The 14657-nt window shown below is 41.4% G+C and overlaps 1 protein-coding gene across 3 annotated transcripts in view; it reads left to right on the plus strand.

Moving 5' to 3' along the window:
- Nucleotides 1-14053, plus strand: part of LOC137326155 (protein delta homolog 1) — a 29755-nt gene extending 15702 nt beyond the window's left edge. For all 3 annotated transcript variants that reach the window (XM_067991024.1, XM_067991027.1, XM_067991025.1), the window contains exons 4-6: nucleotides 5009-5139; nucleotides 10156-10300; nucleotides 12707-14053. In XM_067991024.1, the coding sequence (XP_067847125.1) occupies nucleotides 5009-5139; nucleotides 10156-10300; nucleotides 12707-13475 (1045 nt within the window). In that variant the 3' untranslated portion in view covers nucleotides 13476-14053. The remainder of the gene's footprint in view (nucleotides 1-5008; nucleotides 5140-10155; nucleotides 10301-12706) is intronic.
- The last annotated feature ends 604 nt before the right edge of the window (nucleotides 14054-14657 follow it).

The raw sequence follows: 14657 nt of genomic DNA on the forward strand, positions 1-14657 counted from the left end.
TGATATCACGTGGAGTGAATCGAATTGTCTGAAGACTGGCTTCTGTGATGGTGGGGATATCGGGAGGCGGCATCGTGTCATGGTCAGCTTGTTAACTTTGTGTTGCAAGTACTGTAGCTGAGTTGAACTGTGTCTGGATCCAGATCATTTGGAAAGCAAGCCTATACGATCTATTTCATTATGGACTCTGCCGAATTCTTCCAGTCTCCTGAACAAAAGTTCTGCATAAATATGCCCTGATCTCCAAAGCTAAACAAGCAAATCCTAGACTGGATATCCATTTCACATTTATACTTTTCAAATCTGGCTGCTGCCCTTATTGACAATATTCCCCTACCCCATTATCAATAGGAACGATTGTGTCCAGTGGAGTATTTGATCATTTCAGTCTATACCTATTCTATCCCATCCAGATATTTATCAAGTTCTTTTTTGAAGGGGTTAACCAACAACCAACTGCTTTTGCTGAAAGTCTACTCCAACATATCCACTACTCTGCAGGAGGCATCTTGCTTGAGGATTTTTAATTTCATTAATTCCGTACTCTGTCTAAGCCAAAGAGCTTACTTAAACTCCGTCAACTAGGCCTGTCAATATTTGAAAGACCTGAATCGTGTCTCCTCTTCAGTCTCTTGTCGGCAATAAGTCCAGCTCTTCAAATCTCTCATCATAAGCTTGAATCCTAGAATTATCTTTGTCACTCTTCTCTGAACCATCACTTATGTTGTTTTGAAGATAGGATGCCAAAGATTGCAAATAATGGACTCTCCTATGATCTACACAGTTAGAACAACTTATTCAAATGTCTAGTCAAGTGACTTTGAGATGAATTGTGGTATTTGATATTTGTGACTTTTATCTTTTATCTGGTTTGCGTTACACTTGAATTCATGCTGATACTTTCATTGAATGCAAAACGGAGGGTGGGGAGAACTCAAATCCTTGAGTATTGACATCCCTTACTTGGATGAGCACAAAATTCAACAGCAATGGTACTGTCTTCCCAACCAGTTACTGTGAATAACTGTTTATAAAAACTCCTACCTTATACACTACTTGCTATTTCAGTGCTTTTTCCCCCTTTTCTTTGGAAATTTGGCAGATTGGGAGTCCACGCACTGCAGGGAACAGTTCACCATCTACTGGGCAGAAATCTAAAATGGCAAGTCTCTAGGGGAAGGAAAAGAACATTCAAAGTAAAAATATTTCCTGAGATAGGATATTTTCAATTAATGTTAACATTTTCTAGGTGAAGGGAATACTTTATATTAAAAACACTGTTCCCGCACTTTCCTCCTTCAATGTTGCAAATTATCTCATGGAGTGAACAATAATTAAATGGACATTGTAATTTTAACTTTAAAACCGGAACTTTTGTCATTTGCTAATTATAAATTATTGAACAACCAAATTACATTTCTTCACTTACATTTGATAAAGTTATAAAGCTGCATTGGCATCTAGTAGCCTACTAATGTGCAAATGTTTAAATTATTTGTCTTAAATATTTCTCTCTAATATTTTAGTGGAGGTGCTGGTCTTATATTTCAAACACATTAATGCCTCAATTAAATTAGTGGAATTTCAGACAAACATGTTAAGCGTTCATGCGTTATTATTCCGTTGGATAATTTTGGGCCTATGGCCAGGAAATTCCTCGGAGCTGCTCCCGTTTCACCAGCAGTATTTCACTGGAAGTGTGGCGGAAATCCCATCTTTTACATTCTTATGTTTCCAGTAATTTATTGTTAGATTTTGATTCTTTTTCTAAATGTATGATTTTTTTCTTCTAATTTAATATTATTTGTTTTTATGTTTCAATTATTTTAATTTCTCTCATTTTCAAATGTGGATCCGAAGACATCTTCCTTTCTGCTCTGCTGGCAGATTTATACAATCTTGTGTAAAATTACTAGGTGCTTCATGATTGTGAAAGAATAATTTAATTACCCAGTTGCTGTACAATTATTTATAATACTTGTCCACATCTCACTGTTGCTTTGAGTCATTGTGTGCATTTTGATGTTGTGTTTGTCAGACAGTTGTTAATTAGCCTCATTTAATTAAATTGCAATAAATGCCTTCTAATTATTTTTTGCTTTGTGAAAGTATATCACATGATCATATGTGACTAGGCACAAATAACCAAAGATAATGGGCTCGATTTTCGCACCCCCGAGCGGGTGTGTTCGTGGCGGGGGGGCTCCGAAAATCGGGGATTCCCGGGGCGGGTCCGGAGCCCGGCTTCAACCCGCCCACTTCCGGGTTCCCCAGTGACGCGCTGACATGCGCGCGCAGCCCCCGCATGTGGGACTCCAGCGGAATGCCACTTAAAGTAATTAACTAGGTACTTCAGGTCGTTTACAGACCTGATTGATCTGATATTTTAGAAGGGATGGGATTTTCAAGTCAACTGGGACTGTTTCCCGTACTTGGGGAAACACTCCCAGTTGAAATGGACATGTTGCAGCCATCAGCCTGTGGCAGCTGCAAAGGTCCATTTGACAGTTTGGGGGGGGGGAGACCCTCACTCATTGCAGGTGGCCACTCTGTCACTTGGCACAAAGTTTAGCCTCCACCACCCTCCTCCTAACAATAAAATTCACAAACTTGCACATTTACCCCGGTGTCCAGACACATTTACCTACCTTGTGGACCCCCTCAAATGTACATCTTCCGGATGGGGGCCGCCGTAGCTGCGGTCATAACCTCCTCGGAGGACGAACAGCATCACCAGCCTCGCTGGCCACGCCGTCCACCTCTGACATGTGGAGCTGCACAACACAGTGCTGTGACACAGCCAACTGCACAGCAGGAGGGAGGGCAACGGCAGAGAGAGATGCGTCGCAGAAGGCACTACCCTCACCACGGGGTCTACAGACCGAGGCTCAGCTTCCTGGACCTCTCTGAGCAGCAGTGCACATCAAGGCTCAGAATCACTCGACATGTAGTCGTGGATATCTGCAGCCTCCTTCATGCCCAGCTGCTCCCGGCTGGCCTGAGCACCATCTTCTTACCTGTCACTGTCAAAGTCACCACTGCCCTCAACAACTTCTCCTCTGCATCCTTCCAGGGTGCCACCGGGGACATCGCCGACGTCTCTCAGTCGTCTGCACAAAAGAGCCGTGCGAATACACCTACACCCACTCTGCAGTGACACAATGGGTGGCATCAGTTGTGGGTCTTCATGGTGATCCTCAGGAAACGGCATTATTGCACAAACCAGACAAGATTCGCAAAGGCGTGGCAGTAGTGGTGACAATATAATATGTAATGTGAGTTGATCAGAAATTAAATATAAGTAAAAACCATGACAAACCCTCAAACACCCTTGTGCATCCCCTTTATGCTCATGACACGTTTGCCTTACGCTTCCTACTGCACATATATATGATGCATGCCCTGTGGCTGCAGCACAGGTAGTGGCAGGTTGAGTGAGGCTGACCGTGAAAGAGATGCATGAGAGGGTGAGTATGAGATACAACCATGAGATTGCATGAGGATTGGGTTGAGTGGTAGTGGTGGGATGAGTACTGGCGAGGTGAGTAAGTGCAGGTAAGATGAGGATGAGCTTTGAGTGGGTGTGAGGAGTGATGAGATAGAGTAGTGTTGGCAGTGCAGAAGGAGATGTGGGGTGGGGGCGGTGATGTGGCAGACAGAGTGTAGGGGAATAAGGAAGTGTACTCACTTTGGCTGACCTACTGAGGTCATTGAAGTTCCTCCTGCACTGTATGCAGGTGCGTGATATGTTGGTGGTGCAGGTGACCTCCTCCTTGAGCCAGGCCTTCTTGGTGGCAGAGGCAGGCCACTTCCTCCTGCCTGGCGGGGAGAAGATCTCTGTCCTCTCCCTCCTCCTCACCCCATCCAATAAGACCTGGAGTGAGGCATCATTAAACCTGGGAGCAGCCTTCCCCCTGGGCTGCTCCATGCTGTAATTTTGCCTATTTTCTGCAGCATCAGTCAGTGGAGGACTGCCCCTTTAAATAGGGCTCCTCCAGCTGACAGCCTATGCTGTGCATGCGCAGTCCGCCCGCTGCGCAGCTTTCCAGCGCGAAACCCGGAAGCACAGGTAAGTGGCTTCAATCAAGCTGCGATTGCGTGCGGAGCACCCTGATTTCACTGGGCACGTTACCCACGCGCCCAGTCAACCCCCCGCTGCCAACCCGCCTCCCTCCTAATATCGGGCCCAATTTCTTTCATTGTCTAAGTGTCAAAATGAAGTGGAATATGTATTTTTAAAATAGAATTTGAAGGAGGTGGTGGGGTGGTATACCACACTGGAGCACCAGGATGCTATGCATAGAATGGTCGGACATAGTCCTGAGACTACATTTCCTCACGTGATGAGACGAAACATAGGCCCTTTTCCAATTGCGAGGAGCAAGGATTAGAGGGACACTACAGGGGCCACTCATGTAACGAATGGGCAGCATTGGCAGAGATCTGGGAGCAACTCGCCTGCCCACCTTGTCAGCCAAGATTTGGTGTAGGGTATCAAAATACCTGGGGGAGCGGAGAAGAAAATATATTCTTTTAATTACCATACATACCAAATAAAAACTTGAGTTTGAAGCGTTTGGGATTAATGTTTCATTCATTTTTTTTTTACCTATTCCCACTCATCAGACTTTGGTTACTTTGAAAATTTCACCTTTGTCTAGATAACTTGTCAAAAACATTTATGTCAGTGAAATATGGTTTCCACTATCTTTAGTCATACTCACTTAACAGTGTTTAAAACAGAAACAAAATGAGAAGAAAACAAGAGGGAAATAGGAATAGAAAATGAAAAAATAAATGAAGTATGAAATATTAACGACATTATTGTGAAAAATATACTGGTATTTCTCTAGAGTTATCAAAAGTCATGAATTCAATTCAGTACTATCTAATAATCGTTGCTAGTGTCAATAAACTATATTAAAGGATCAAGGTTGCAAACCTGGTTCATAGCTGGGCACCATCAAACACACTCTGCCTGGAACTTGATGGTGTTTCTCTGTTGCAGGTGCCAGTTTGGTTGGCAGGGAGAGCTGTGTGATAAGTGCATTCCTTTTCCTGGCTGTTTACACGGGATCTGCATCAAACCTTGGGAATGTGTTTGTGACGAGGGCTGGACAGGCAGCCGCTGCGACACAGGTCTGTTCATTCATGCAGTGTCATGCAAATGCAAAACTGTAAAGTGCAATCCATAAATTAAAAACAGCTGGAAAATATCCAGAATTATATTCGAGCCTGATAAACAACATTATACTTACTCAGACAATTTGTTAGTAAATTTATTTTTAGGGCAATTTTTAATTTTGAAGACCGAGACTTATCTAGAAATACTCACATGACCTTTTAACAAAGATGATTTGATATTAGTTCTATTTTCTATATTTATATACTGGTGGACTGCAGCTAGTATTTCTGCTCCATATTGTCAACATTTTATAAAATCTTAGAAATTACAGACAGAAGTGCCTGTACCTCCTTAACTGGAGCTATCTACTTGAATACAATTTTCCTGGCCGTTCCCTGTAACCTTTTATACTTTTCATTTTCAAATACTTTTAAAATATGATATAGTTTCTGCCCCAATAGCCACTTATGGTAAATAGTTTCAATAACTCTCTTTGTGAAAAAAATATTCTATCTTCTCCTTTTGTTATCCTAATAATAACGCTCAATTTACACCTTATTTGCCAGTTTGCCAACCAGTGGAAACAATCTTTAGACTATCCTCTCAAAACTATTCATAATTTTGAAAAACTCTCTCCCTTTAACTTTCACTGATTCAGTGAAAAGGGATTGAATGCTGTAAGCCTGTTGCCCAGACATTTCTTCTGGGGAATAAAGTTATTTTAGGGTTATTTAATCTTCAGACTGATAAAAACCTTGGGTGCCCCTTCTTGGAATGGCACTCTGCTTTTTCCACCTCTTTGGGCAGGCGCCTCTTTTGTACCTCTACATGCTTCGGTGTCCACCCTGTGTATGTAAATGACCCCATCCCTGCAATTTGGGACAGAGTCAAGGACCTGTTAAAGTGATGGATGGAAGTGCTGCCCTACTGCACATCTGCCCCCCCTTAAAAGGGTCTATGGAATTTTTGGCACAAGAAGTTTAACTACAACCAAGGTCTATCATTTTCTGTGTTACTCCTTTTCTTTCTTCCACAGAGGTGTAATATTTTCCATCCTCCAGTCCTTTGGGCCAAATCCTGTTTTCAATGATTTTAGAACGTAGTGGCTAGTGCCTCCACTATTTCTTCCCCAAGGCCCCTCAATATTTTGGGATTCATACCAGCTGGGCCTGGTGACTTTTCTATTTTCAGTCCCATTCACTCGTTTAGTTTCCTTTCTAATGCTGTCCAGTATCCTGAAACATTTTTATTTGATCTCACAAAAGGAATGCATCTAAAGCTTTATCGTAGGAGCTCAGAGTATTATCTAATACCCTGCAACCACCACTATAATACCAATACACTCACCTTTTCAGCCACTAATATATGGGCCTTGAGAATGTTAGATAGCAGTCTACCAAGTGATTAAATGTTATTCACACACATTTCAACGCAAAGGACAGTTGTAACAATGCCATGGAAATTATGGGGCTAAAAATCCCCAAGGCAGTTTTTGGAACAATCATATTGTTTTATTTGTTAATTTCTTTATCTCAAGGGGTCTGAAATACAAAGGAAAGTTATGCTTCAGTTGTTCAAAGCCTTGGTCTGGAGAACTGCGTTCAGTTTTGGGCACTGCACCTCAGGAAGGATATATTGTCCTTGGAGGGATGTGGTCACAGATTCAACAGAATGACACCTGGGCTTAGAGGGTTAAATTATGAGGACAGGTTGCATAAACTACGTTTGTATTCCAATGAGTATAGAAGATTAAGGGGTGACCTGAATTGAGAATAAGGGGCCATAATCTTAAATTTAGAGCTAGGCCATTCAGAAGCAACATCAGTAAGCACATTTTCACACTCTAGTAGAAATCTGGAACTCCCTCCCCCAAAAGGCTGTGGATGCTGGGTCAATTGGAACTTTCAAGACTGAGATAGATAGATGTTTGTTAGTTAAGGGTATCAACTGATATGGAGCAAAGCCATGATCTAATTAAATGGCGGAACAGGTTCGAGAGGCTGAATGGCCTACCCCTGTTGCTAATGTTCCTGTGTTCCTAATTGATGGAGAAAAAATGTAACTGTTTATATTGGCATGGTTACCGGAGTCTTGGGGATATCAACATTTTAAACCTGTGATTAATAGCTGTGAATCATCATAATGGAGGCATTCATATAGTGGCACAAAACATAGGCACATGATTACCTGAAGCAAAATAAGGCAGAAGCTGGAAATCTGAAATTAAAACAGAAAATGCTGAAAACACTCAGCAGGTGAGGCAGCATCTGTGGAGAGTGAAGCAGAGTTAATGGCCCAGAAATTGCTCAAGAAATAACAGCAATGCTAACAGGGCTCATCGTTATTTCAGGGCAAATGGAAGAGCAAGTTCCAGCAAGCACGCGTGCACAAGTCAAATGCAGAAATCTGGAACTTACTCTTCCTGATTCCTTGTTGATCTGACAGCTTCGCATTAAAGAGATATCGCTGGCTGGAATCAATGGACCAGCGCCAACTTGCTCTCCTGCCCAGCTGGAAACTAATCTTGCCAGAAAAAAAGGTATGCTGAGTTGTACCAAGTCTAAACTAACTTTTAATGGTGTGGTAAGTATTAATGACTGCCAAACAACCTCTCTGGCACTGAAAATGAACTTTTAAAAATGTGGATTCTCATTACTCCCAATTTTAATAGTTTTTGGACATTTAAAACATTTTTTTTAAATTAAAAATTTTGTTTTAACTTTTTCTTTCTGTCTCTTGATCTTAGTATTTTAATCTTACCCTCTCTTTATTTTGCTTTCTTTATCTGATTTTATAGTACATTTACTAATCTTATCTGACACTACCTGGTTCTCACAGAATGGCTTATTTCAAGCCGATTGGCAGAGGGGACATAGAGCTCCTTTCCTCCTCTCACAGCTCAGAGAAGCCTGGGAAAGAACGTTACATTTCTTGCCAGTCTAAATTAAAGCAGGTTGGTGCCCAGAAGCCTGCGAAAAGTTTGTGGGTGTGTTAGCTACTTATGAGTGGCAGGTAACCTCCATTCGCTGCTCAGCGCAATTTCTGGCCCAGTGTTTCTCGTGAAAGGTCATCGTCCTGAAATGTTAACCCTACCTTCCTCTCTCCACGGATGCTGCCTGACCTGCTTCGTGTTTCCAGGATTTTCTGTTTTAATATTATTACTTAAATATATGTGATTGTATAACATTTCCTATTTAATCATTATCCTACCCTGCAGGACATATTTCTAAATTAATTGGTGATTTTCAGTTCTGTGGAGATCTTCCACCTTGGTCTCTGCTCATTCAGAGTGCCACTGTATTGATTTCAGTTGATGTGGCAGACAAAAATCAGGATCCAGGGAAGGCTGGTACACAGCAGTACTCAGCCTGTATGATTTGTGCTAGCTTTAGTGCTTCCTGAGTGACAGCATTTCCAGTGCCACCACTCTTTTGTGCACCATTACCAATGGCAGCTGACATCAGGGAGGGGTTCCCTGGTGTGAGGGGAGAACTGAAATAATGGGGGTAATTTTCACTTTGGGCGATAGTGTAAAACGGTCGATATCGAATCAGCCACCCGTTATACGTCTCTCCCGATTTTCATTTCCATTGAAGTTAATAGAAAAAGGCTTCCTGCTTCCAGAAAGACTTGAGGAAGAACAGGACATGTGGCAAGACAGTTAGAAACCAGAAGAAGGAGGGCACAACTGATAGCCCGGAGCTTCCAATAAATAAAGGTTCGCTCACCAAAAAAAGGTCTCTTCACACCTGCCTATTCTTCCCCCAACACCCTCACTGTCAAAGACTTCTGTCAAATTCCTTCATAAGACAGCAGTCTACATATCTGCTGCAATCATCTAAACCCCAAAGAAGAGAAAACATGCATGGAGATCAACTCAGAACTCTGCAGTTGATTTTTAGTACCCCTGCCGACCAGTTGATACCTAAACTAGCAATCGTGTCCTGATTACATCATAGGACCCCAATTTCCACATTAAAAGGGCCCTATCACCTGAATCAGGCAGGTGCTTTAGACACCCAGACATAGGCCCCTGGATGCCAGGCGAAGGGAATTAAAATCAACCCCTACGAGTGGTAGAAGATTTATATTGACAACAGAGCCTTGCTTTACCTTGACCACCCTTGTGAGGTCATTGAACCTCTTCCTGCACTGTGTGGCAGTTCTTGGGATGGTGCAGGTTGCATTGACTACCTCTGCCATCTCCCTCCAGGAAACCTGCACCACCCACTTATGGAGCTCACTGCCCTCAATCTCAACAATGTGCCTCTTCTGGCCCTCACTTAAGCTTCCAATACCTCCAGTGATGTAATGGAGGAACAGGGGGGTCTTCCAGCTGCTGATCTTCCCCCTCCCATCACCACCCCCACCCACCCAAGGGTGCTGCTGCTGTTCAGAAACTGATGCTGCCCTTTAGCTGCAGCTTGTATTTCCCTCCCTCCCAGTGGTGGTAAGTCTATCAGGAGTGGCATTACTGTTCCAAACCCACCCTGCATGGCAAATAATGGCCCTCGGAGGAAATTGGCAGGGTTTAGTGATGGATTCACATTGATGGGTGGTATTCCCGCTCCGCTGCTAATCCACCATCGGGATTAGAATTCAGCTCAATAGCTTCAAAAAAACTCTAGAATGCTTTCATGGTCAATATTGCAATTGGTTTGATTTTTTTTAGACTTCAATAAGAGCATACTGATTAAAAATATAATGTATTCTTACTAAAAAGATGATTTCCCTTCAGTACAAAATGACCTATGATTCTAATGGCATTCTGAAGGGAGAATAGACCAGCCACAGTTTTAGAGTCCTGCTGTACTCAATTGTATCTCCGTATAACCCTGTGCATATTGAACTATTGACATGTGTTTGTATAAGTGTCTTTAAAACAATGCATTTGTAAATTTGGAGTTATCTTTCATGTAAAATAATTTGAATTAAAAACCATTAAAACCGAACATTTACTTTGTTAATGTATTAGTATGCATGATGCAGAGTGGGTTCTCTGTTTTAATTAGCCACATTTTTTATTACAGCCTCCCACAGCTGCTCACCTGAGCACCCATGTGCTAATAATTCTACATGTATAGAGAGTGAAGATGGTGGTTACGTGTGTATCTGTGGACAGGAGTTTATAGGAAGCCATTGTCAACTCAGGAAAGGACCCTGCTACACCAATGGGTAAAGGATAAGTGCTGTTAAAATCCAAACTACAGTGTTTTCAGGCAGCGGACAACAGGATCAACTATCTCCATTCATATTACAGATATCACAAGTGAACTGTGGATGAGGAAAGCCATTTGGTCCATCTTACTTCATCCAAAATGACCCTTAATTCCCCCATTGCAGCGTCCAATTGATTCTTAAATAATTGCAACATTTTTGTTTCTACCACAATCCATTCAAAGTGTTGATCATTCTGTGTATGAAGAAGAACTTCCTGGTATCAGTCGTAAATTTGCCTTTTACTAATTTAAATGAGTGACCACTTCAACGTGCCCATTTTGATTTCCAACCTGCGTAAGAGAGACCCAAGTCCCAAAATATTTGATTTAGATAGTCCTACGTGCATATCGTACACCACGTCTATGTCAGTGACAAAGTGCATTGTGATGTGCCAGAATTAATTTAAATGCTATAATACAGTTCCGAAAAAGTCATATTGAGGAGTAAATCCAAAGCTGTAAAAAGGCTATTTTAAGCTGGGATTCATTGAACAGCGACAGTGGTTTGAAAATCACTTTGCCAATAACATAATCAGCACTCATAGAAATCTGGAAACTGGAACACGGAAGGAAGTCTTTTAGCCCATTGCACTTGTGCTGGGGCTATCTCTTCCACTGCAGTTATGTAGTCTAATTCCATTTCACTCTCCTTTCTCCATATCCTTTCAAATTCTTATCCAATTCCCTCTTAAATGATGTTACAGCCTGTGCCTCAAAAGTCACTTGAAGTAAAGCATTTCGGCCTAGAAATTGGGCCGTTTAGTACAGCAGGTCTTGCAGCCAGAATACATCTCCCCTTTAAGAGGTGCTGGCTGCCTTTAAGTAACGTAGTGGCCTCCCGATATCGGGGCCTCCCGAGTGGCGTGCAGCCAATGGACAGCGCGGGTAGCGCTGGCTCCATGCACGAATAATTATAGTAAGCAGACACCACAAATTTTGCATGCTGCCTGCATTGTTTCTCAATCTGCGCACCGTCCCCATTCCCCTGCCCATGTTTCCATACGCTCCTGAATTTCTAGGTCCATATTTATCAAGTGGCTGAATTATTGCTCGTCTGCCTCACAACTGCAAATGATGTGCAATAACATTACTGCCATTAAAATTTCTGCTTATCCAATGGGTTTATGGACTTTGTTTTACAAGTTGCAATTTATCCGTACTTAGTTTTGGTATAATTACTTAGTGCATGTTTGTTATTTTCCATGAATGATCTGCAGTAAGGAGTGCGTAGTGAGCATTTTTTGTGGCAATAGTTACACTGTGTATGTTAGCAGTGAGTTTTGCAGTCCATTGACAATTTATTTTACGTTTGTGTTTTTGCAGTTTCCTTCTGCAGTTAAGTGCAGTGTGATAGGTGGCATGAGCTATAGCCCTCTCACCTTCATGCCATTTGTGTTCTCATGGTAAAATGTAGTTCTGGTTGTGAAGTTATCACACAGAAAGATTTTTTGATTTGTTGCCTAAAAATAGGGCAAACTGCATGTTATATAGACACACTTATTTGAAAAGCACATTTTTTCCTTTTTAATTTTGTTTTGTGCCTCCATTGCCATGAGTATTTATAATAAAGTATAAAAAATCCTGAATTTGTTACAAATTAGTATGGTTACAGGCAATCTAAACCTGCCTCGATGTTTTTAGGGACTGCATTCTAGGACATTACCATATAATGTGCAGATCTCCTATGGCACTGCTAATGGTAAGTCAGAAGATAGACTAAAATGTGACAGGAATCTAAAGTGTGACAGGAAGTAAGTGTGACATTTACAGGAAAGGTGCTATGCGCAATACTTTTAATGTATTACTATTGAATTTCCCATGACCTTTCCCATAGTTAATCGGAGAAGAATGGTACATCATTGAGCTGAGTTTGTTGTAACAGGCTGAGAGAGATTTCAGCACCGCCTGTAGAGAAAGCAAGAATAGCAGACACTCTTGTAATATTAGATCAGATTTTCCTTTTCCCATGTCTGGAGCAATTGGATTACCTAGATGCCCTGAATACTGGCAAAGAAGGCATAGAGAAGTTCATGACCATAAGAGAGCTAGTCTGATTTTAAGCTTATTTAAATTAATGGACAAAGAAAAATAGGTGGCTCAGTTAGGGGCATGCACTCCTCCCCGTCCAACTTCCCTGCAGTTACTGTGCCCAGGTGATCGAATTGCCCAGGCACAGGAACAGCAAAATCTCTGCCAATTTTTTTAAGGTAACAATGTCCATTTTTGGAGGAAGTAATTATAGCAGATATTATATTTACATGTTACCCCTGGATTTCAAATGGACTGGTGTCACAGTTTCATGGATATTGATATACTATAGGTAGATATATTCAGTCTCTGTTACTTATTTATTTGATTGCAGGCCACCTTGTCAGAATGGAGGAAGTTGCTTTGATGACAATGGGTTTGGGGTGAAGGCTCACTGCCGATGCTTGCCTGGTTTTACTGGGGACTTCTGTGAAATAAGCATCAATAACTGCAACCCAAACCCTTGTGCCAACAATGGGACCTGTGCAGATCTGGTTTCCAGCTTCAGCTGCTTTTGTCTCAGTGGGTACACTGGCAAATCCTGTGATTATTCAGTCGCATCCTGCGTTAGCCATCCATGTCAAAACGGAGGTACTTGCCATGATCATCCTGGGAGAGGTTTCAATTGCGTGTGCTTGCCTGAATATGGAGGAGAAACCTGCCAACACCATGCGTTTGAGAACTTTAATCATGACGCAAGGCAAAATGTGTCCAAGCATACAGGATCAAGTTGGGTCCGAAGCGGCAAGCCTTTCCATCCACCGCTGCATGCCTCTCATAAATCAACACACCAGCAAGGTAATGGCATGCTCAAGATCACAGTCAAAGAAACCATCCACACATCCAGCTCCCTGCTCAATAGTAGTCAAGTGATCTGCTTCATTGTGCTTGGATTATTGACGTGTCTTGTGGTCTTGGGGACTACCGTGATCATTTTCTTCTCTAAGTGTGAAATGTGGCTGGCAAATGCTAAATATCGCCATCTCCTCTGGAAACAGAGAAAAAACCTTCTCAAAGACAAAAACGAAGACTTTTCGGTCAAAGTTATATTTCCAAGCATGAATAAATTGACAAACTATGGAAAAAGTTATACATCTATCTGAAATTTTATTATTGTTTTTTGTAAATCAAATATGTCTATATTGTATTGCATTATTTAAGGGCGTTTACAATTGTTACAGCATAATCGAGCCTTTTGTTCATAACTTGTGCTGTATTGTTTGAATGTTTCTGATGTTTGTCATAAATAAGTTTATGTTTATAAATATGTGAAGTGCTAGTCCAAGGTTTTGAACAAGAGTAGGACCTATATGGCATGATGGTATTTTAAATTCCCACGGTTTTGTAATCTGCAGAATGGTGACAGCAAATAATTAAATCCCTTTCTAATTGTGTACAATCTATTGGAACTAACACAACTGTATCCTATTTGAGTCAGAATTCCTGATTTATATACTATGCTGCAATATATTTAGCTATATACATTAAAGCATTCATGTGCTTAAGATGCTCATATATTTACATAACATATCATTTTACTTTAATGACAGTCTGGCAGTATTGTGACCGTGTTCATTTTGCATCATAATTATATACAAGAATTAATTTAAGAGTTATTGACAAAATAAATGCTTATCTTTGACTGTCATACAATGTACTTAAATGCAGTGGCATTGAATAAATAGCATTATGTAGTCAATGATGTCTATTTGCAAGGTTAATTGTTCATTTAGTATGCTACTCAGCATGTCTTCAGTTAGAATTGTGTCAAGAGCCTAACTTCCTATTTCTGGAATCATAGGTATAAATCCCAGCCAAGAATGTGCAACAAGTTAATCCACACAAATAGGTGCAAAAGATGACAAATGGAATTAGAAAAAAAGAACTTGCATTTATATAGTGCCATCCACCAGCTCAGGACGTCCGAGTCAATGAATTACTGTTGAATTGTAAGAACACAGCAGCCAATTTCCACAGAACAGGGTCCTACAAATAGCAATGAGATAAATGACCAGATAATTTTTAGTGTTAGTGTTGCTGGTTGAGGGATAAATGTCGGCCAGGACACCAGGAGAACTCCCCTGCTCATCTTTGAAATAGTGCCATGGGATCTTTTTCGTCCACCTGAGAAGACAGATAATGTCTCATCTAAGAAATGGCGACCTATAAATTCGATCACGCCCGAAAACGGGCCATAGAGGGCAGGGCACGTGCTGTATGCTCCTGTTCATGTGATCCCAAGCAGCACGGTAATTTCATGCTAGGATCTCGTTAAAATCATTCAG

Source organism: Heptranchias perlo, chromosome 10, assembly GCF_035084215.1.
Source record: "Heptranchias perlo isolate sHepPer1 chromosome 10, sHepPer1.hap1, whole genome shotgun sequence".
Lineage (NCBI taxonomy): Eukaryota > Metazoa > Chordata > Chondrichthyes > Hexanchiformes > Hexanchidae > Heptranchias > Heptranchias perlo.